Here is a 19,279-nt window from a genome sequence, read left to right as displayed (position 1 = left end):
TCTTGAACTATTAAGCCAGCGATGGCCTCCTTCTCAAGACGTTCCTTCTCACACAACTGACCCTAGAGCCTGCAATCGCCTGCTCTTGGGACCACCTGGCTTCCCATTTTGGGGAAAGTGGATCATCCAACAATGGCCATGCAGACCCAAGCTCCTATCTCAATTCCCCCAGAGACCGACAGCGGGAGGCGAAGCGAGTGGGCGGGGCTGGGGCTGGGGGGGGCGGTTACCTGGGGACCTCCGGGCACCACCTGCTTGCCCCGCCCCTCAGCGTAAAGGGCAGGGCAGGAGGCCAGCCTGACGCCCCGCCCCCCAGCCTCGCTCCAGTGGGCGGAAGTGACGCAAGTCCAAAGCCATTTCCGGCGGGCCGAAAGTAGGAAGAAACTTGGAGCTACCCGGGCACCGCTGCCACCTCTCCCCGCTGCTCCTGTGCCCCGTGGCCCGGGCCGCGCCGAGCTGTCGGAAGCCCTGGCCATGGGGCAGCCCGCGCCTTGCGCCGTGTGAGGCGCGGGGCCTCCCGCGAGCTCCCCCGAGCGGCCGAGGGCGGGCAGGCGGGAGGCGTCGTTCGTGCCGCGGTCGGGGCCGCAGCCGCCGGCCTGGGCGCCCGGCATCATGAACATAGACGTGGAGTTCCACATTCGGCACAACTACCCCTGGAGCAAGTTGCCGGCCAACGTGAAACAGGTACGGCCGCGACCTGGGGCCGAGGCCCCGCCCCGCCGTCACCTGCTCGCGTCGCCCGCGGGGCTCGGGGCCGATTCCCGCCGGGGGGCTCCCGCCCTTCCCCCCAACGGGGTCTCGGGAAAACCGACCCGCAGCCCGGGGCTGCGGAGGGGGCGGCCCTGGGGCCACAGAAGCGGGGTGCGGTCGTGGCTAAAAAGGATGGAAGGGTGTCATACCCCGGACTCGCGTGGCGCCTTCGCCCGAAGCCTCCATTCAACCAGGCACTGGACCGGGCGCCTGCGAAACATTTAACACCCCCAGAGCCCCGGCACTTCAGGATGGTGGGAACCAGGAGTGCTTACAGGTGACGGCAGCTCGTACTACCTGTGTCACAGTGTATGTGGGCACACAGAGGAGGGACGAAGACATTGTCCAGGGGGTGATGGGAGGACGTGTGGAGGAGACGTTTAAATTGGGCCTTCCAGGACCGGTAAGAGGTAAGAGGGGATAACGGTTTTCCAGGCAGAGAGTCATTTTGAAAAGCTTGGAAGAGCGAAAGCGCAGTGGGTCGGCAGTAGCAGGCGACGCAATGTCGCCCGCGTTGGGAGGGGTGGGTATAGCGACCTGTTTGGAGGTGCGGTGTGCTGGGTGCGCCCGGGTGGTAGCAGAGGGGGCTGGAAAAGCGGTCAGGGCCAGGTTTCGAAGGAGCCTCGCACTTTGTTTGGTTTGACGTTCTTCTCTAGACAGGATGAGTTTGTGCAAGGTGTTTCATTCAGAGAGTGACATGAGGTTTTTGTCTGAGCGTTAATTCTCAAATGCTGGAGTTTAATCTTGACAAAGTTGTTTGACAGATATTCATTGAACCCCTACTGCGTTCTGTGCCTTGTTCTAGGTGTGGTGATGTGCAGCCCTCAACAAGACAAAGACCCTGCCTTCATGGAGCTTACATTTTAGGAAACAAAGATAGTAAATGAATTACTACGTAACATGGCAGGTGGTGTAAAAATCTTACTGAAGGTAGTGATGGTAGCGATGCGCAGTGATGCGTTTGCTCCATATGAGGCACTGTTTCTCTCATCATAGATTGACCTTAAAGTTCCTCCCATTCTGCGTGGTTGAGAGTGAAATTCTCTTTTCCATTGGTGCTGGGCAGTTATATTTGGAAAATTTGGCACGGTGGTGGTGATGGTGTAAGGTTATTACTTTGTCACCTCTCTCAGCTTGGGGGCTTAGTTCTGGGAAATGAATAAGGTTTGGCAGTGCATCAAAGTGCAGAGGAAATGCTTTTGCTTTAAGATACCAAGGAGACAGGAAAGTAGAAAGATAAATTTAAGGGACTCAGAAATCTTGGCTGCCCATGTGGCATTTAGCTTGACCCGGAAGAACAAAACTCTAAATCTGAAGGAATAAGTTTCTCTTGTTCAGCTTCAACGAAGGCTTTGGTGGACACTTTTGTTCTTTAGGATTTTGTTGGCATATCCAAAGACGACTGGAAGAACCAACAGTTGTTTTCTTCTTTGTTTCCATCTTTTGTCTACTCTTCCTTTCACAAAAATAAATGTAGTATAAGGAAGAAAGATGGATGGTTCAATTATGTCCAACATGAATAATTGACCTTAATTAGTATTGGCAAAACGTTTTTAAACCTTAGTCATGATTATTAAAAATAATCACAGAACAATGTTAAAATTAGGTATAAACGTGACATCAAATTGAAGTTTTTTGGGGGGTAAGATCTCTTAAAAGAATAGCTGTTTTAACTTAGGATAAGTTTCCACTTGTAGAAGGTGTTGCAAAGCCCATCTGTATAAGTCACTTACTTCTTTAGTCTTTCTCTAGCCTTGCCACTATTTCCCTAAGTTACTGGTCAGCTTTTATCTCTGGTCTCTTGCCCTTAGAATAGGACCCTCCCATCCATTCTTCACACTACACTGGGATCAGGTTTCTAAAATGCAAACCCAGTGCTGTCACTGCCCATCTCCTATAGATTACTTGCAGCTTCTTTTTGAATCTCAGATATTAACTCCTCCAGGAAAGTTTCCCTGACCTCCTAAATCTGGATCAGTTGTCTCCGATATATTACCATACAACCAATTGTTGTGTCGGATATATTACCATGGCACTGTATTTCTCACCTGTAGCACTTAACCCGCTATGTTGCATTTTCCGATTACATTACTTGTTTCGCTTTCGTATTTTAAGCACCTATCACATATTTACCTTATAGTAAATATTTTTGGAGTGAATGAGTGATGGCATCAGTAAGAGATTTTTTTCCAGGTGATAAGTTAAAGCTCAGGCATTTTATAAGTGGGGAATATTCCTTGTATGGAAAGAATTTGCTTTTTGGCATTAGAGATACTAAGTACTTTGATCGAGTTTACATTAACTTTTTTGTTTTCAATTCTTCAAAACAGTTTCTACATTTTTGGTATAAAAAAAAGTCCACAAGTGCACCACAGTATAGAGACATATGACACAACCTTCATAACAGCCAATGGTACAGTCAAACATCACATGTACAGAACACAAAATTTAGATGAACTGAAATAATAGGATAAAATAAATTAAAACCCAGTTGCCAAAAACAAAATCAAAATATTAAGGATCCCTGAAATACTCTTAACCCTAATGAGATTTCACTGGACTCAAGTCGTTTTGTAGTGAGGCATTCATAATGTGACCTCATTAACCCCGCTGAGGAATTCTGGGGAGCCATGAGTGGCTGCATCAGACACTGGGACAGTAAATGGTAACCGATGTGTTATCTGAAAATTTCCCTTAATTTGTCTCTAAAGTCATCAGGCTTATGAAATGCATCCTTCTCCTTGCCTCCCCCCACATTTAAAAACTGTTGTTTACAATAGACTTTGTTCAAACAAGATCAGTATTCCTGGCACCAAAGCAAATTTGGGTTTGATTCATGTATGAAAAGACAACCTTTGGGGCGGATGGGTGGCTCAGTTGGTAAGATCGTGAGCTCTGGGCAACACAGCTGCCGGTTGATTCCTGCATGGACCAGCGAGCCCTCCGCAACTAGAATGAAGTCAGTGAGCTGCCCCTGAGCTCCTGGGTGGCCAGATGGCTCAATTGGTTGGAGCACGGGCTCTCAACCACAAGGTTGCTGGTTTAACTCCCGCAAGGGATGGTGTGCTGTGCCCCCTGCGACTAATGACCACTGGACCTGGAGCTGAGCTGCGCCTTCGACAACTAAGATTGAAAGGATAACGACTTGGATGGAGCTGATGAGTCCTGGGAAAAAACACTACTGTTCCGCAATAAAAAGTCCTGGAAGTACACACTATTTGTTCCCCAATAAAGTCCTGTTCCTCTTCCCCAATTTTTTTAAAAAAAGAAAAGACAACCTTTGAGAAGAGTCCAAAAGGCACCCCCTCCACTTTTGGCTGAGGAGATGTAAAAGCAGAAGTCCTGGGGTCTGTGCGTAGGGCAGAGGGGGTTCAGAGGATCCTTGTGAAAGACGAGATAAAAGATGATAAGTGGGGAGGAGTGCAAGGAGAGAAGGAAAGCAGTCTGACTGTCTTTTGTCCTGCACCATTGATTCAGTGGAGATCGGCGGGAGGGAAAGGCTAGGATGTGGAACAAAGGAAACGAAAAGGCAGACAAGTAATATAAAGCAGAGACTTAAAGGAGACTAAAGACCAATCAGAATACGTAATTTGGCCACTTTAATTCTTAGGAAGATCAAAGTTCCCTCCAAACTTAATTTGATGTTTATCACTAAAAGCAAAGACGAGTATGATACAGTATTATGCCAGACGAGTTAAAGGAAGATCCTTAGGGCTGCTTCACCCACATTTTATGGATGAATACCTCCCCTACCTCAAAAAACTTTAGGGAGGTGCAGCTGCCATTACATGGTTCCTTATTAAGTTTGAAAAGTGCCTGAAAGTTTGGGCACCAGAAAAACACCCCAACAACATGTGTCTAAGCTGCACCTTCAGGCTAATAGGACTAAAGCAGTGACCTTGTGAGAAGTGCTGAAGGTTGCAGTGTCTTTCCCCGCACCGAGGTGGCCTTGGTCCTTCACCAGATGTAGCCACCATCTGTGCCACCCATGAAGACATTTCCCTTCCTTTGAGTGACGAGGACCTTGGCTCCCTATGTGACTGCAAGCTGAGCAGCATTGGAGGGCATCCAGGGGGTGGAGAGGAGCCAGCAGTAGCCCCAGCTCCCAATCTGGCACCTGCGTCATACCCTCCTTCCACGAGCACTGTGGAACCAGGTGGGTGGATAGGGCCAACTGGATAATAAGCCACAGAAACGGTGGAACCTAAAGGTCCAACAGCCGCAGACTGGGCTGTGGGAAGCTACAGTGAGGTGCCAGGAAATGCAGCTGACATGTGGCTACTGTGACAGCCCCTGGTTGCACAAAGCTTAGAAGAGAGAGCGCTGAATAGGCAGGTGGAGCATCAGCATAGGGTGGAGGCCCAGGAAGATGCAAGGTCTGAGGGTCACGGGATCCCAGGAGCCTGCACAGCGCAGGTGGGCCACCTTAGATGCTGACCTTTGCTATTCATGGTGGCGGCGGGTCCGGTTTGGCTCCGCGTCATGGATTTTTTTTTTTTTGTCTCTTCCTGTTTGTAGTCACATTCCAGTAACTTTTGATGAGGTTTTAATTTGGAAGTTAGTCGTATTTACCAGTTCTCAAAACTGGGGGAAGGTGATTCAGACTTTCTTTTAAAAAATGTATTTGAAACTAGTATTCAAAACTGTTGCTTTCCATGGGTGAGATGAAATATTTTTATGTGATATGGGCTATACTGGATTTTAAAAAATTAAGAAGTTGTGCTTTGGGCCATTAGTTCAGTATTTTTTTTTAATAGTTTGCCCGTATCTTGTATTCATTGTTCAAAGCAATTTATAATTGTTTTATTTTAAATCTTATGATGAGGTTCTTACCTTAAAGCAGGAGAGCAAATCCTCAAGTTTGGAAGTTGCAAAGATTTTAGCAAATTGGTGTGTGTGTGTGTGTGTGTGTGTGTGTGTGTGTGTGTTTTGTGTTCCTGAGAAAGAGACTTGTATTTGGCTTTAGAGCTAGAGGAAACCCTTTGAAAGTTTTACAGAAAGGCTAATATTTTGAGTCCCCTAAGTGTCTTCATTACTGAGCCTGGCTTTGGTGCTACACAGAGGATGGTAGAATAGTTTCTCTACAAATGAACTTTATTCCTAACTACTTGTAATGTTAAAATGGATGAAAAAAAATATAAGCATATGCATTCCAGCAGTAATGTGAGTTATGGTTTAACCTGTGATAAAATAATTAATCTAGTTGCAGGAAGAAAGATTTTAATTTTTCTCACATCATGTTCCTTTTTTCTTAAATTACTTCTCCCTAGTGGTTCCAGTTATGTGACAGCTTATTTAGTTGTGAGTTCCATCTGTTTTGTGAAGTTTACCTTAAGTGAAAGTATGTGTATGGACGTTTACCTGGGCTTTCAAAAACCTACGAGTAAGAAGTATAACTGGACCCTCTGATCTTTCTATCTTTAGTTTCCTGAGATGTCTAATTTTATTTTATAGCATACTGGAAAGATCTTACCTAGTAATTAGAAGGAGGATAGCAGTCACATATTAAATTAAGTTTATGGTTGCACATTGAGTATAATGTTGACAATAATTAGGGAAGCATATTCTTTGCTTTCTTGAGAACCCAACTTTGAGCTTAAAACACTAAGTGCACAGCTAGAAAGTATTTTGATCATTTAAAATATATATTGGAATTCTAAAATTGTCAGAATGTTTGCTAATGAGACCATAAGGAGGTGATGTTTTTAAGAAATAGTCTTATTTAGAGGTACATTTGAAATGTACATTCTCTAGAAATCTTAATTTTTAATAAGCGTAGCCCTAAGCTATAAATAATTATCAGACAGGGATCTATCCTTAGTTGCCATTCTTAAGTTTAAATGAATGTAGGTGCAGGAAACCATCTATCCATTCATCCATCCAACACACACGAATTGGGGACAGTTAGGAAGGATACCTAGAGGTGGAACTTAGTGTTTTGTTAACTTAACTGAAGTTATGCTCTCAAACTGATCTTTTATGTGATATTAAATACTTGAGATGCTTTCAGGAAATCCTTTTAGAATGACAGACTGAAAATTAACATTGAATTTTTGCTCTAAATCTATAGCAGAAACTTAGTACTATAATATTTAAGAAAGTCTCGTTTTATTCAGTTCTGGAAGTAGGAGATTCTGGGATGAAATTAGAGGGGCATGGTTTTGAAATTTTATGGGAAGAATGTACTGTTGTTTAGTGTAGAAGCTATTTTACATCCATTCGAACTTTATTTTTAGAGTCTTGGAAACTCACAGCGAGAATATGAAAAGCAGGTTCTCCTGTACAGCATCCGCAATCAGTTACGGTACAGAAACAACTTAGGTAAGTAGACCTTTTTACGCTGAGGTGGAAGTGACTGTTGCCGAATTATCATTCCCATGTATCTGTCCTGTCTTTTCAGTACATATTTCATTTTACTGAAATTATTACGTGTGTGGACCTTAAGATAAACTCTATACCGACCCATCCCCCCTACCACAATTTGCATTAGCAAATAGATCTTTCTAGAGTATTGTTGAAAGGTTTATTTTTACCTATACAGTATTAATCTTGAGTCGAATGTCCTCTTTTTTACTTTAGATGAGAAAATATGCCAGAAAAGAAGTACATTAGTTCTTAATAATTTTTGACTTTGAGTTTTGTTTTTGTCTCTATACATTTTCCAAATAATATAACTTTAATAAAAACTCTTTTTATAATAATTGGAACAAATTTTAAAGTTACTTCCTTCTATGTTTTTTTTTTAAACTCCTTTTATTTTTAATGTTTTTATTTGTCCAATTACTTTGGTCAGTCTATTCTATTGCCCTGCTATTTTTCCCTCCCAAGTGCTACTCTTATTTTAAGCATAGTATTTCAGAGATAGATTTTCTATTTAAATGTATTCTAAGGAAGTCAGGGGTCTTTGTACATTTAAAAAACAAAAAACAATTTTTAAAAATCGGCTTGATTTTATAGAAAAACTAGCATTCAGGTTGGCTATCTTACAAGTTAATATAGTAAGAGATTTTATATATATATATATATATATATATATATATATATATATATATATATATGTATGTATGTATGTATGTATATATGGTAAGGGATGAATTATAGCCTATGTTTTGTACCTTTTGGGGAGACATTCCATGCTTGCTTTCTTTGCTTTTTGATTTGGTAAGAATTGTTTCTCTACTTAACTGTCCTATTACACACGTATAGATTCTTAAGTGTTTCTTGTGGTATAATTCTTTGTTCCAACTTCGAGTAGATTCGTTCTCTTCCAATTTACATACTTTTCTTGTTAATTAATATTGGTTTGTAAAGTAGTTCTCGTTGCATTTATACTTCTATGTAAGTATAAGACACCTGATAAAAACTGGAGAATTTCCTTCTTTCCCTAGTTAAACATGTCAAGAAAGATGAACGTAAATACTATGAGGAACTACTGAAATACAGTCGAGATCACCTCATGCTGTACCCTTACCACTTATCGGACATTATGGTAAAGGGCCTGAGGATAACACCATTTTCATATTATACTGGGATTATGGAGGTGAGTTTCCAGTGTATATGAACCATTAGGAGTGGGATGGGACGACGTGGCAGGTGATGACCAGCACTGCAGCTCTCAGCTGCAGTGGACATTGTTTCTGAGAGTAGACTATAAGAAAGTCTGATGGCTACAAGTTAACTGTTTTAGCCACACTTGTGCAAGCAGTTGTCGTTATCAGTGTTTTCATAGTGGAAAAATATCTGTGTTTATTCTGTGTTCTTGAAAGCCTTGCCAGCTCTGCTATTGTAACATTAATCAGTCTTTTATGTTAATAGAGTTTGTATAAAATTTATTGCTTTTGATACATGATTAAGGTTGAAAAACGTGAGTGACAGGATTGAACATTAAGCTCAGAGAAACTTAATGTGTTTAGCTATTTACTAACTGTAGCAAGAATAATGGTGATATAGACCTAATGTTACATCATACATGTGTCAGAGAAAGAGAAGTATATTAGTAGCCCTGGCTGTTAATCTTTCTATAATTAATTTTAAGATGTTAGTCTTTTTCCAAGGGTAGTTGTAAGTCCTGTGTTGAATAACTTTAAAGACCAGTTATATGCTGTATTTAAGTGAGTTTTACGTAAAGATCAAAGATGGGCAATATTTGCTACTTAATTATATTTGAAAGCTACCGTTTTGTGCTCACTAGCACTCTAAGAGCAGAGAGAAGCCTAGAACTAGAGGAGTTAGGAACCAGCAGTAACAGTGAGGCTAGCTCCCTGTATGATGTGGCTTCCTTTGCAAGCGCTCCCTCTGCTTAGATCTTTACCCTCCTCTTCATGGGAACTTCTGTAGTCCCCCGGCTCCTGTGTCCCTTTTGGAGGAAATACACAGTACAGTGTGGGGCCTGACAGCCTAGGTTTCTGTCAGGCCCTTTCCTGACAACCAGAGTAGCATAACGAAGGTGGCCTCTAATCAGTGAGTGGAATAGTTGGTTGTTGCTGTCTCTTTGATTATTTTTCTGGTGTTGTCGCAGGTTTGGGGGAGATCACAGAGGGAGGTTTTGACCCATTTACCAGCTTTGAGTTATGTCCATGTGCTTACTGCTGTCCAGTTTCTGTTCTTACGCCATTGGGTATAGCTTCTGGGTTGAAAGTGGGCCTTATCTGCACAGTGAACATTTGGTTTATTATTGGAAAAACGGATGGGGGTTGGAAGAAGCTGGATATTGAGTTTAACTCTGCTGCTGATTGGCACTCCTAGGAGCAAAGATGACTAAGGTTAAAAGCTTCGTTGTTAGTGCATGTCTTAGGTGTGTGTTGATGGAACTGGGACACGTTATTTGGCCTTTTCTCAGGGTGGGAGTCTAGGATTAGTTATGATATGTGAAGAGACTCGACCTCTGAGCTCTAGCAGGTATTGCTTGCATAGCTTCCACAGGCCACAAGTTACAGGGCAGCTGTCTGGGATTCTAGAGTGCTATGAGAAACCCAGACCGGAAAGTTTGACCTGCAGTTACTAGGTTGAGACAGGGTGGTAAGTACCACAATGTGCCATGCGCGCCTGAGGTTGCCGAACTCTAATCTCAGTGCTTCATGTAATAATTGTTGTTACTCTGATTGGCTATGGAAATATATATTTATATACATGTTTTTCTCTAAGGACATTGTGCATTTAAAATTTTTAATTTTTTTTCTTTTCCAAAGGACATTATGAACAGTGAGAAAAGTTATGATTCTTTGCCCAATTTTACTGCTGCTGACTGTGAGTATTTAATCACACTGAAGGAGGTAATGTTTAGAGTGTGTCTTTGTGCATGCATGCTATCGTCGCAGTATTGTAATGTGTGTTTTAAACCTGAAATACTTGAAGGATGAGACCAGCAAGCAACACGATTGATGGGAATTTTATCAGGATACAAATCAAGTGTAAGACTTAGTCTGAATATCTGAGAAGAGTATTTTGGAGAGGTAGAATCAGAAAAATGGCACTAGTCTATATATTTCTAGAGAATGAAGTTCTTTTTGATATTTGGGTTGTGTTGTGTACCAAATGAGGGGAGAAAACTTGTAGACAGTAGTTTTACGGCATGGTTCACAGTTGTTAGTAACATAACTTGCTGATGTTCTGTTATGCTTATTTTAATGAAGTATATATTTGGAATGCAACATAGTTCTGTTGTGTAAGAGGAGACTTCTGCTGAGAAGTGCATTTTGACACTCGAAATTGGGAGGACTTCTGCTTTTAAAAAATGTTCTCATTTAACATTGTCAAAAACGTGTATTCAGCTTGAATTCATCTCCTTCAGTTTCGTTTTATATTTTGTTTGAAGAATTCCTTTTAATTTGATACTGATTGTCAACCAATGATCAAAAGATGAACAAAAAGCCAAAGGTTTTTTTCCTAAAAGACTTGTGAGTGTACTGACATTTTAAGAAGTATTAAATGTGTTTAATGTCTTTCTTTCAGGTCTAAGGCTTCTTGGCATAGGAAGAAACCAGTACATCGATCTGATGAATCAGTGTAGATCATCAAAAGTAAGTTAGTCATTTCCCTTTCTCTCTCGTTTTTTGTCCTTATCACAGTCTGATTAATTTCTTTAAGTGGTAGAAAAAATGAATTGTAATTTCTCTGATCAAATAAAATATGATTGATACAGAAACAATGCAAAAACAGCTCCTTAGTATTCTCTAGGTTATATAGCTTAAGTGATTATTGAATTAAAACTATTGAAGGCATGAAACACTTAGTTTATTTTTAAAAGTTAATTTTGCTCTGCTGGTCTTTTTACTTGGTCATTCCCCTCCCAGGTTTCACTTAATGGATGAGATGAGGAGACACTTTCCAAATGCATTTTCATATTCTGGTTTTCATTTTAATTTCGGGGTTTACATCCAGATCTAATGATTAGTGTTTTGAAGTAATTTATTTTGAAATAATTTGAGTATGACTTTCTCCATTCAATGTATCTAAAATAACAGATTTTAAAACATGAGAATTTAAAAAGCTGTTTATTTAGCCTGTTAGAAATAGTCTTATTATATGATTGATAAGAACAAAAGTAGTAATTTTAGATTGATTGCAGATTGTACTGTTGCAGAAATTTTTCAGAAGGAAAACGGCCCGTGATCTTCTGCCAATAAAACCGGTGGAAATTGCCATAGAGGCATGGTGGGTGGTCCAGGCTGCATATATCACAGAAGATGACATAAAGGTAGTTATCTTGAAAAGCTAAACGTAGGATTTTTATTTTAAAAATTAAAATTTATTTTTAATTATAGTTCTATAGGTTTTTCTTTTTTTTTTAATTTAATAACACGGTTTGGTTTTCCTGAAGAAAAGGAAATAAATTCAAAAGTTTTAATGATCTTAGACTAGAAGATTGGTGGGTTCCCAAGATACTCTTTAATAATGAGGGATACTTGGCTTGGCTCATGTATAATAATCTAGAGATTTTAACTAGATAGAGATAGCAGTTTTACGTAAATTGCTGTGATACTGCAGCTATGAACAATAATACTGGCTAACGCTTTTTGAGCACTTGCTGTGTGCTAGATGTGCCAGCTATTCCAAGTGCTTTTTATGTTTTCTCATTTAATTCTCATAACCCCAGAGGTATGGATTATCTGTACCCCATTTCACATATGAGGAGAGTTGAGCACAGAGAAATGAAGTGATGGCTCAAGGTCCAGAATTTTAACTGATAGTTTGCTATGGAACCTGCATTCTCAATTACTGTGCTGAACTGCTCAGGGGTAGGTGCTTTGGCAGGGCGAGAGTGTCAAGGTTAAGGGAAACGATGCTCCCAGTGGTCAGACCACATTTGATACAAGCCTTATACATCTCAGAAGAGCTGCTGACTTACAGGAAAGGGGTGGGGTGACGGACAGGGGCCCGAGAGACCAGGTCGTATCTCTGGCGGTTACAGAAATGTAAGGGAGCATGTGGGCTTTGTTTGTTTGTTTGCATTCTATTTTACCCCAGAGGACAGATTAATTCCAATGAGTGGAAAGCTCAGAAATTTTGCTTTAGTGTAAGCACTTCCTAGCAGAGCTGTCAAACTTGTCATAAGATGGTGAACTTCTTGTTACTGATAATATGGAGTTTGAATAAACTTCATTTTTGAGAGGTTCAGAATCACAAATGGATCAGCTACCAAATTCAAAGAAGCTGAGTAAATATTGGTACTTATTAGTGAAGACTTGCAACTTACCAGCAAGTATTGATACTTGTAGCTACTTTGTTCTCTGAATTTTGTTGCTACTGTAGCATCCTGTGGCACCTTAATTGATGGTTCTGGGCATAGTTTTGATGTTCGAATTGTAGAGTGATCAATGAAAAAAATCCATAGCTCATTCAGCAAATGACATATAATCATTGGTTTAAACATGAGTAGATTTGAGGAGACATGAATGCGTTAATTTGGACAAACCTTAATTGAAAATGTGTTGCTTTTCTTAGATATGCACTTTGCCTGAGAGATGCGCTATTGATAAGATCATCGATGCAGGCCCTCAGCTGGCTGGATCACTAGATTACAATGTAGTACATAGTAAGTGGTTAGTAGAAATGGTCTTTTGTCAACGTAAAAACTTGTTTTAAGCCATCGACAATGAATAGCAATTATTTATCAATTAGGTGAAAGTAGCAATGTTTCCTAAAGTATGTTATTGTTTGAAATGTGACCTTAGTCCACTGTTCTCCAGTGTGGCTATAATTAGTCACATGCACTAGAAATTAATACAAATGAATCATAAGAAAAATTTTATCGTTTTGAGCATATTAGGGAAACCTCGATTTGTAAACTTTAATATAATTCTTTTCTAATTCTGTTTTACTTTTTTCTTTTTCTCATAGCGTTCAGTTATAAGAATCTTTACAGAAAATCAGAAATCTTTTTTTTAAATTACTAATGTTTAATGTTCTGTCTAAAACCAGGTACTTTTGCTTCTATAGGTTTATATAACAAAGGATTTATTTATCTGGATGTACCAATATCTGATGACAGTTGTATAGCAGGTAAGTGTGTGCTAATATTTTTCAAGGTTCTTAGAATGACTACTGGTTTCTCGGCACTGCATATCACCCTTCTAAAGTTAGACACAAATGATTCTAGGATCTTCGATGTTACAAGTTTTTATTAAAGAAAAACATTTCTCGTTACCTTGTAACACATTATGGTGGTTTTACTTAAATTTCCTATTTTCATTTTTATGTTATTTTGACATATACACTATGTTAAAATAATAGAAATCTGAGATAAATGTCTCACTGTCCTAAATCAAATTGTTTTTCTAAATGCATGTGCCTTTTAGTCCTTGTTCAGTGCATCAGTTTTTACAGATACTCAGTAACATCATAGAATTGCATATTCTCCACTTTCACTTATTTGTACCTTATATTTTCCTATCACTACCATCTTTTTTGTCTTTGTCTCCTCCTCCCTTCCTACTTCACCTGCCCTCCCTAAGTAAGATCAATATTAAGGCCCTTGTATATTTCCTTCTACACTTAAGGATGTATCGATTTATTAAACAATTCCTCTATTGCTGGTCATTTAGATTATTTCCATTTTTTTTTTTTTTTGCTATAGTAGTGATATGATTAAGATCCTTGAACACAAGTGGAACTTTTTTTCTATAGGTTACATTTCTTACCAATTTATAGAAGTACACATTATATTCCTGTTGTGTGTCGCAAATAATGTTCTCCAGCATATATTTTAACTATTGTTCTTGTTTGTGGTATCTTTTACCATACTGAGATAATTTAGTATTTGAGTAGTCAAATATAAAATGTCAGAAAACTCCAGGGAATAATCCTACTATTAACAAGTGATGAGAGGGCGTATTAAAAAACTACTCCCTCATTAGTGTTGAATCTTGACAGGTTATCATGCTCTAGTGTGTTCTGACCTTTACTTTTGTTACATGTGTTTATGATTCTTTAATAACACATTTTGAACAATGTACAGATATGAATTCTGTTTTAAACATGGAGGACAGCTGAAAAAGTAAATGCCATAACAAATGAAATACTAGTTTTAAAGTCTCAAAGGTTTTGGCAAGGAAGAGATTTCTGAAAGACAATCTCTTGTCTTTCAGGTGGTAGTGGTTTTCTGTTACCACTGGAAAATATGCAAGTATTACTCAAGTTCCTACTCTCATCTGATAAACTAATGTCGACTCATTTGAGTGAGATCCACCTAAAAAAGATTGGTCTTTGATTAGTTTATTTCATGGAGATTAAATCACTCATAGGATTTATGCTTAACCATCAGAGTCCTCTCTCTGCAGACAGGGTTTACATGGCCTTAACTTTGGGAGTTTTAGAAAACTTACTATGGAGTGGATAAAATAAAAGATGATTTTAGTTTTTTTAAGTTAGAGGTTTCTCTTTTTAAGTAGATACTTGAATTATACTTTCTTGTTTTATAAAATTGTATCACTGAGAAAGTCTGTTTTGTTTATTTTAGTTCCTCCTCTTGAAGGGTTTGTAATGAATCGAGTGCAAGGTGATTATTTTGAAACTCTACTCTATAAGATATTTGTTTCAATAGACGAGCATACTAATGTTGCAGAGGTAAGTGTGCCAAATGTCTTGTGAAAGAATTTAACCTCAAGATTGTAACGTAAGTTTATGTTAAAGTAGGCCAAATGTTTAGCGATATGGTTAAAATGTTTTAAAGATCTACTCATGGGTAGATCACAGAATTTCAGGACACTTTAATATAACTTAATGTGCAAAATTTTAATTTTAATAAGTAACTGTACTTCAGTTTCTGCATATGTATTTTAAATTTAGTAAATAACTTTTTATCTGACTTTCGCCTGTGCCGCATCACCACCTGAGGGACCACATATCCATGACAGTGGTCCCATAAGAGATAACGGAGCTGAAAAATTCCTATGACCTAGTGACAGGTAGCCTTCCTAAGGTCATAGCACAATTAACGACTGCTTTCTGTCGGTTTCAGTCTAGAGATACTAATGCCATCAGCGTGGGGGCACTCACCTTTGCCCTGGTGAGCCTCTCACACACTTCTCCCCTTTCTAAACCAGTTTTACTGTTGAACCTACCTTTGTGGTGCTTACTGGGATTGCAAGATGCCATTTGGCAATAACCATTAGGAAACAGGTTTCCTAATGTAAGAAAACAGGTTTCTTACCGTGTTTCCCCGAAAATAAGACCTAGCCAGACCATCAGCTCTAATGCGTCTTTTGGAGCAAAAATTAGTACAAGACCTGGTCTTATTTTACTATAAGACTGGATGTAACATAATGTAATGTATAATAAATTAATATAATATCTAATAAATTAATATAATATAAATTAATATAATATAAAAAAGACTGGATATAATATAATATAGTATAATATAATACCGGGTCTTGTATAATACAATAGAAGACCCGGTCTTATATTAATTTTTGCTCCAAAGGACACTTTAGAGCTGATGGTCAGGCTAGGTCTTATTTTTAGGGAAACTTGGTACTTACAGGCCCTGGAACATACAAGGCACACAACGAGTTCCAGAAAAAAACAAGTAGGTCAGATGATCAGTTCCAGAAATCAAGATCTCTGAAACAAAGGAACCTCAGTGGGGGAGGCAGCCTGGCTCTTTAGCTGGTCCTGTGGCTAGAGAGAGCCTTCCTTGAGGTGGGTGCCTCTTTAAAATGGACGCCTACCTCAGGCACTTGCATTACAAAAAGAAAAGCCAACTGTCGGGCTTACACTACAGTGACTCATATGTTTGTGGTGATGCAGGTGTAAACAAACCTACTGTGCTGCCCTGTGTATAAAAGCGTAGCACCTCCAATTACAGAAGTAGGCCCTACCTTGTAGGGTTGTGTAAGTGCATTCACTCAGTGCGTTCACACAAAGACCAAACTGCCTAATGTTGCATTTCTTAGGGTGTATCCCTGCCTTTAAGTGTCACATGACTATTGTAAAAGGACTGTGGACTATTGATTGCTCCAGGAATTTTGTTATTTTAAATGAGACAAAGTTAAAGAGTAAGGAGTCTTCAATTGTTAAGGTCACTACGTGGATTTATACTACTCTGAGTGTCTTCGAGATACGGCAAGAGGAAAGTTCCGATTTCAAAATTTATTCAGTCTTTCAGTTATTCATAATTTAAAATGTTGTTGATTATGGTTAACATGTCTACTGTACCCATAATATGCTAATAATTATAAGAATGTAAAACAATTTTCTATTTTATTTTCCAGCTTGCAAATGTCCTTGAGATAGACTTATCCCTGGTTAAGGTATGTAATTTTTATCCTCTTTACTTACAGTGTAATTACTGAGTGGATTTTATTACAGGTTTTTGTCTGGATAAGGTACTGAGAAACAGAGGCAGTGAGGTTCTCTTTAGCTCTCGGAGGAGGTGTGCACAGTGGAGGGGTGCTCACAAGATAGAAAAGCACAGGACATGGGCCCTCAGTCAGTATTCCATCCACAGAGTGACAGGATCACTGACGTCCATGGAGAGCTGCAAGCAGGCTGATTGGTGTCTTGTAATGAGCTCAGTTAGAGCAACAACTCCTGCTTCGCTGGGGGCCGATCTAGGGAGGGCCGGGCAGAGAAGCAGAAGCATTCCCTCTCCTATGCATATGAAGACCTCAGAGGAAGAATAGGCTCACTGAAAATTCTTTTATCTCCTTAAGGGATGACAATGTTTGAGGGTCACTGCAGGCAGAGTCTGTGATAATATTTTATCTCTACAAGGATTCTGACGTCTAGTTTATTTTAAACACTCATTTCCTTTATATTCCTTTCAGAATGCTGTTTCAATGTATTGCCGATTGGGCTTTGCCCATAAGAAAGGACAAGTAATAAATTTGGATCAACTTCATTCATCGTGGAGAAATGTTCCATCGATAAACAGATTAAAGTAACTCATTTATTTAGTATGAGATATTAGAGTTTCTTTTAAAAAAACGTAGTTTTATATCCAACAGATGTACTTATTCACTCTGTCATTTGAGCTGAACCCGATATATTGGTTTTTAAGCTTGTGTGTGATGAATTTTTTTTTAGAATTTGATGAAAGCTAAGAACTCTCTCCCCAGAAAAAAGCATATACAATATTTCACGTATAATTTTAAAAGTTTCTCGAATTCCCTGAAGCCGATAGGTCTTGGTTAAGAACCCTTGCTGTATGTGGGCAGAGCATTTCTGGGCTACATCTCAACTTCAGGCTTGAATATGACGGGATTTAGTCATCTTCCAGTCATATTCATGACTGGATGTTCATAATTTAAGTACTGACTTCAGTAGCTACTTTTCTATAAGATCATTGGTACGATTTTTAAGAAGTGAATGATTTCTTCATTAATAGGAGTACTTTAGATCCACAGAAGATGCTCCTATCTTGGGATGGCGGGGAAAGTAGGAGTCCTGTACAAGAAGCTTCGTCGGCTACGGACACTGACACAAATAGTCAAGAAGACCCAGGTTAGCAGTTACTCAGTTTAATTTGGAGTTTCTCTATAGATACGGCATGTGTCTGCACATAGACTCAGAGTGAGCTCTCTTGACTTAGTTACTTTATAGTTCTCTTCTAGATTTCGTTCATTCAGCATGCAGCCTTTGAGTACTTACCAGGATGTTGGGCACCGTGCTCGGTCATAAGGGTGTAAAATTGACAAGAATGTGGTACTTTCCTTTGAAGAATTGAGTCTAGGGTGAGAGAAGGCGGTATGACCACAAAAACAACAGCAATGTGAAAAGAGTCACAAGTGCTTGTGGGGAGCAAAGAGGAAGAGTCCCCTAATTGCCTAGAGAGCTTCGAGAAGCCTTGATGGAGAAGATGCTGTTTGGGCTAAGAATGAGTAAGAGCTGGCTAGCTGGTGACTGAGGGAAGTCCATAGCATGGGCTAAGCACGGAAGGAGGCAAAGCACAGAGGACGAGGTAGCAGCCTGTGGTTTTGTGTTGAGGGAGGAGAGGGGCACAATGGCGGCTCTCATTCCTACTCCAAGTTACCTGAGCCAGGTGACGTGTCTGAAGAGGGTAGGCTAGTTAGTCTTATTGACCTGACAGTTATCAAGTCTTGGTTTATTACTGTTTTCAAGAAATTTACTATAAAGTGAGTGCCTTAAAATTTTTTTTTCAACTTTCTCTGTGTTGGAGCTAGATAGGACTTGGGACCTCTTCTAATGTCACTATTGCTTGTATTTAATTACGTACTTTCTGGTTATTAAATAAAGCCAAAATGAAACAGTTTCTCATTCCAAATGATAAACGAAGACTAATTTTCATTCACTTGACTTAAAGTATGATTTTTCTTTCCAGCTGATACAGCCAGTGTAAGCAGTTTGAGTTTGTCTACAGGATATACAAAGCGTATCGCGTTCCTGTTTGACTCAACTCTCACTGCCTTTTTAATGATGGGAAATCTTTCACCAGTAAGTCACATCCTTGTTTAAATATCCAAATGTTTAAATAAAGCTTAGATAGAAAATAATTCACTGCTCTTCTATCCTTTTAAGTCCTTGATTTACTCCCGAAAACTCAGCTGCCCTTGTTTTATATTCCTTAGAGGCATGTAGTCACTTTTTAGTGAGGGCTGCTTTTGTAGTTAGAAGAATCAGCCCCTCACCCCACTCACCCTTCAGTTTAAATATATTAGAAAGAATAATATAAGATGCCGTGCTCAGGATAAAAACGGAAAACTAGAATTGTAATGACTTGTATTGGTACTAAGATACATTTTAGATTTTTTGTTTTTGTTTCTTTATTGCAGAACTTGAAAAGCCATGCAGTCACAATGTTCGAAGTTGGCAAACTCTCAGATGAGTCCCTGGACAGCTTTCTTATAGAATTGGAAAAGGTAAATCTAGATTACTGTTAATATTATTGGATATCAGGGCATTTGAAAGCTTTTCTTGCTTGATAAGAATTTTTTTTCTGAAAACCATCAGTTACTGATTATGTAGATTAATGGTATATTCTTGCTCATTCCTCCATTATTCCCCATCTGAATACTGTGGCAGTCATTTAGACTTAAACATATTGAGTGGATGAGTGAATTCTGCGGTT

At 39.4% G+C, this 19,279-nt stretch overlaps 1 protein-coding gene and 1 pseudogene across 2 annotated transcripts in view; one reads left to right on the top strand and one right to left on the bottom strand.

Annotated features, from left to right (window-relative positions):
* The first annotated feature begins 355 nt into the window (after positions 1–355).
* Positions 356–19,279, top strand: part of FAM91A1 (family with sequence similarity 91 member A1) — a 42,568-nt gene continuing 23,644 nt past the window's right edge. Inside the window, exons 1-14 of the mRNA XM_081070854.1 lie at positions 356–684; positions 6,987–7,071; positions 8,139–8,290; positions 9,939–9,996; positions 10,702–10,769; positions 11,333–11,446; positions 12,694–12,784; positions 13,189–13,251; positions 14,708–14,814; positions 16,464–16,502; positions 17,019–17,131; positions 17,579–17,694; positions 18,533–18,645; positions 18,984–19,070. Of these exons, the coding sequence (XP_080926980.1) occupies positions 613–684; positions 6,987–7,071; positions 8,139–8,290; positions 9,939–9,996; positions 10,702–10,769; positions 11,333–11,446; positions 12,694–12,784; positions 13,189–13,251; positions 14,708–14,814; positions 16,464–16,502; positions 17,019–17,131; positions 17,579–17,694; positions 18,533–18,645; positions 18,984–19,070 (1,278 nt within the window). The 5' untranslated portion in view covers positions 356–612. The remainder of the gene's footprint in view (positions 685–6,986; positions 7,072–8,138; positions 8,291–9,938; positions 9,997–10,701; positions 10,770–11,332; positions 11,447–12,693; positions 12,785–13,188; positions 13,252–14,707; positions 14,815–16,463; positions 16,503–17,018; positions 17,132–17,578; positions 17,695–18,532; positions 18,646–18,983; positions 19,071–19,279) is intronic.
* LOC308506852 (DAZ-associated protein 2-like) lies at positions 4,708–5,201 on the bottom strand (annotated as a pseudogene). The gene is made up of 2 exons: positions 5,033–5,201; positions 4,708–4,991 (listed from the first exon to the last, which is right to left on the bottom strand). The product of its transcript is annotated as a DAZ-associated protein 2-like (transcript).

This window comes from Rhinolophus hipposideros (assembly GCF_964194185.1).
Source record: "Rhinolophus hipposideros genome assembly, chromosome: 13".
Taxonomy (NCBI): domain Eukaryota; kingdom Metazoa; phylum Chordata; class Mammalia; order Chiroptera; family Rhinolophidae; genus Rhinolophus; species Rhinolophus hipposideros.
The sequence above is the reverse complement of the archived record's forward strand: the minus strand, read 5'-3'. Positions and strand labels throughout refer to the sequence as shown.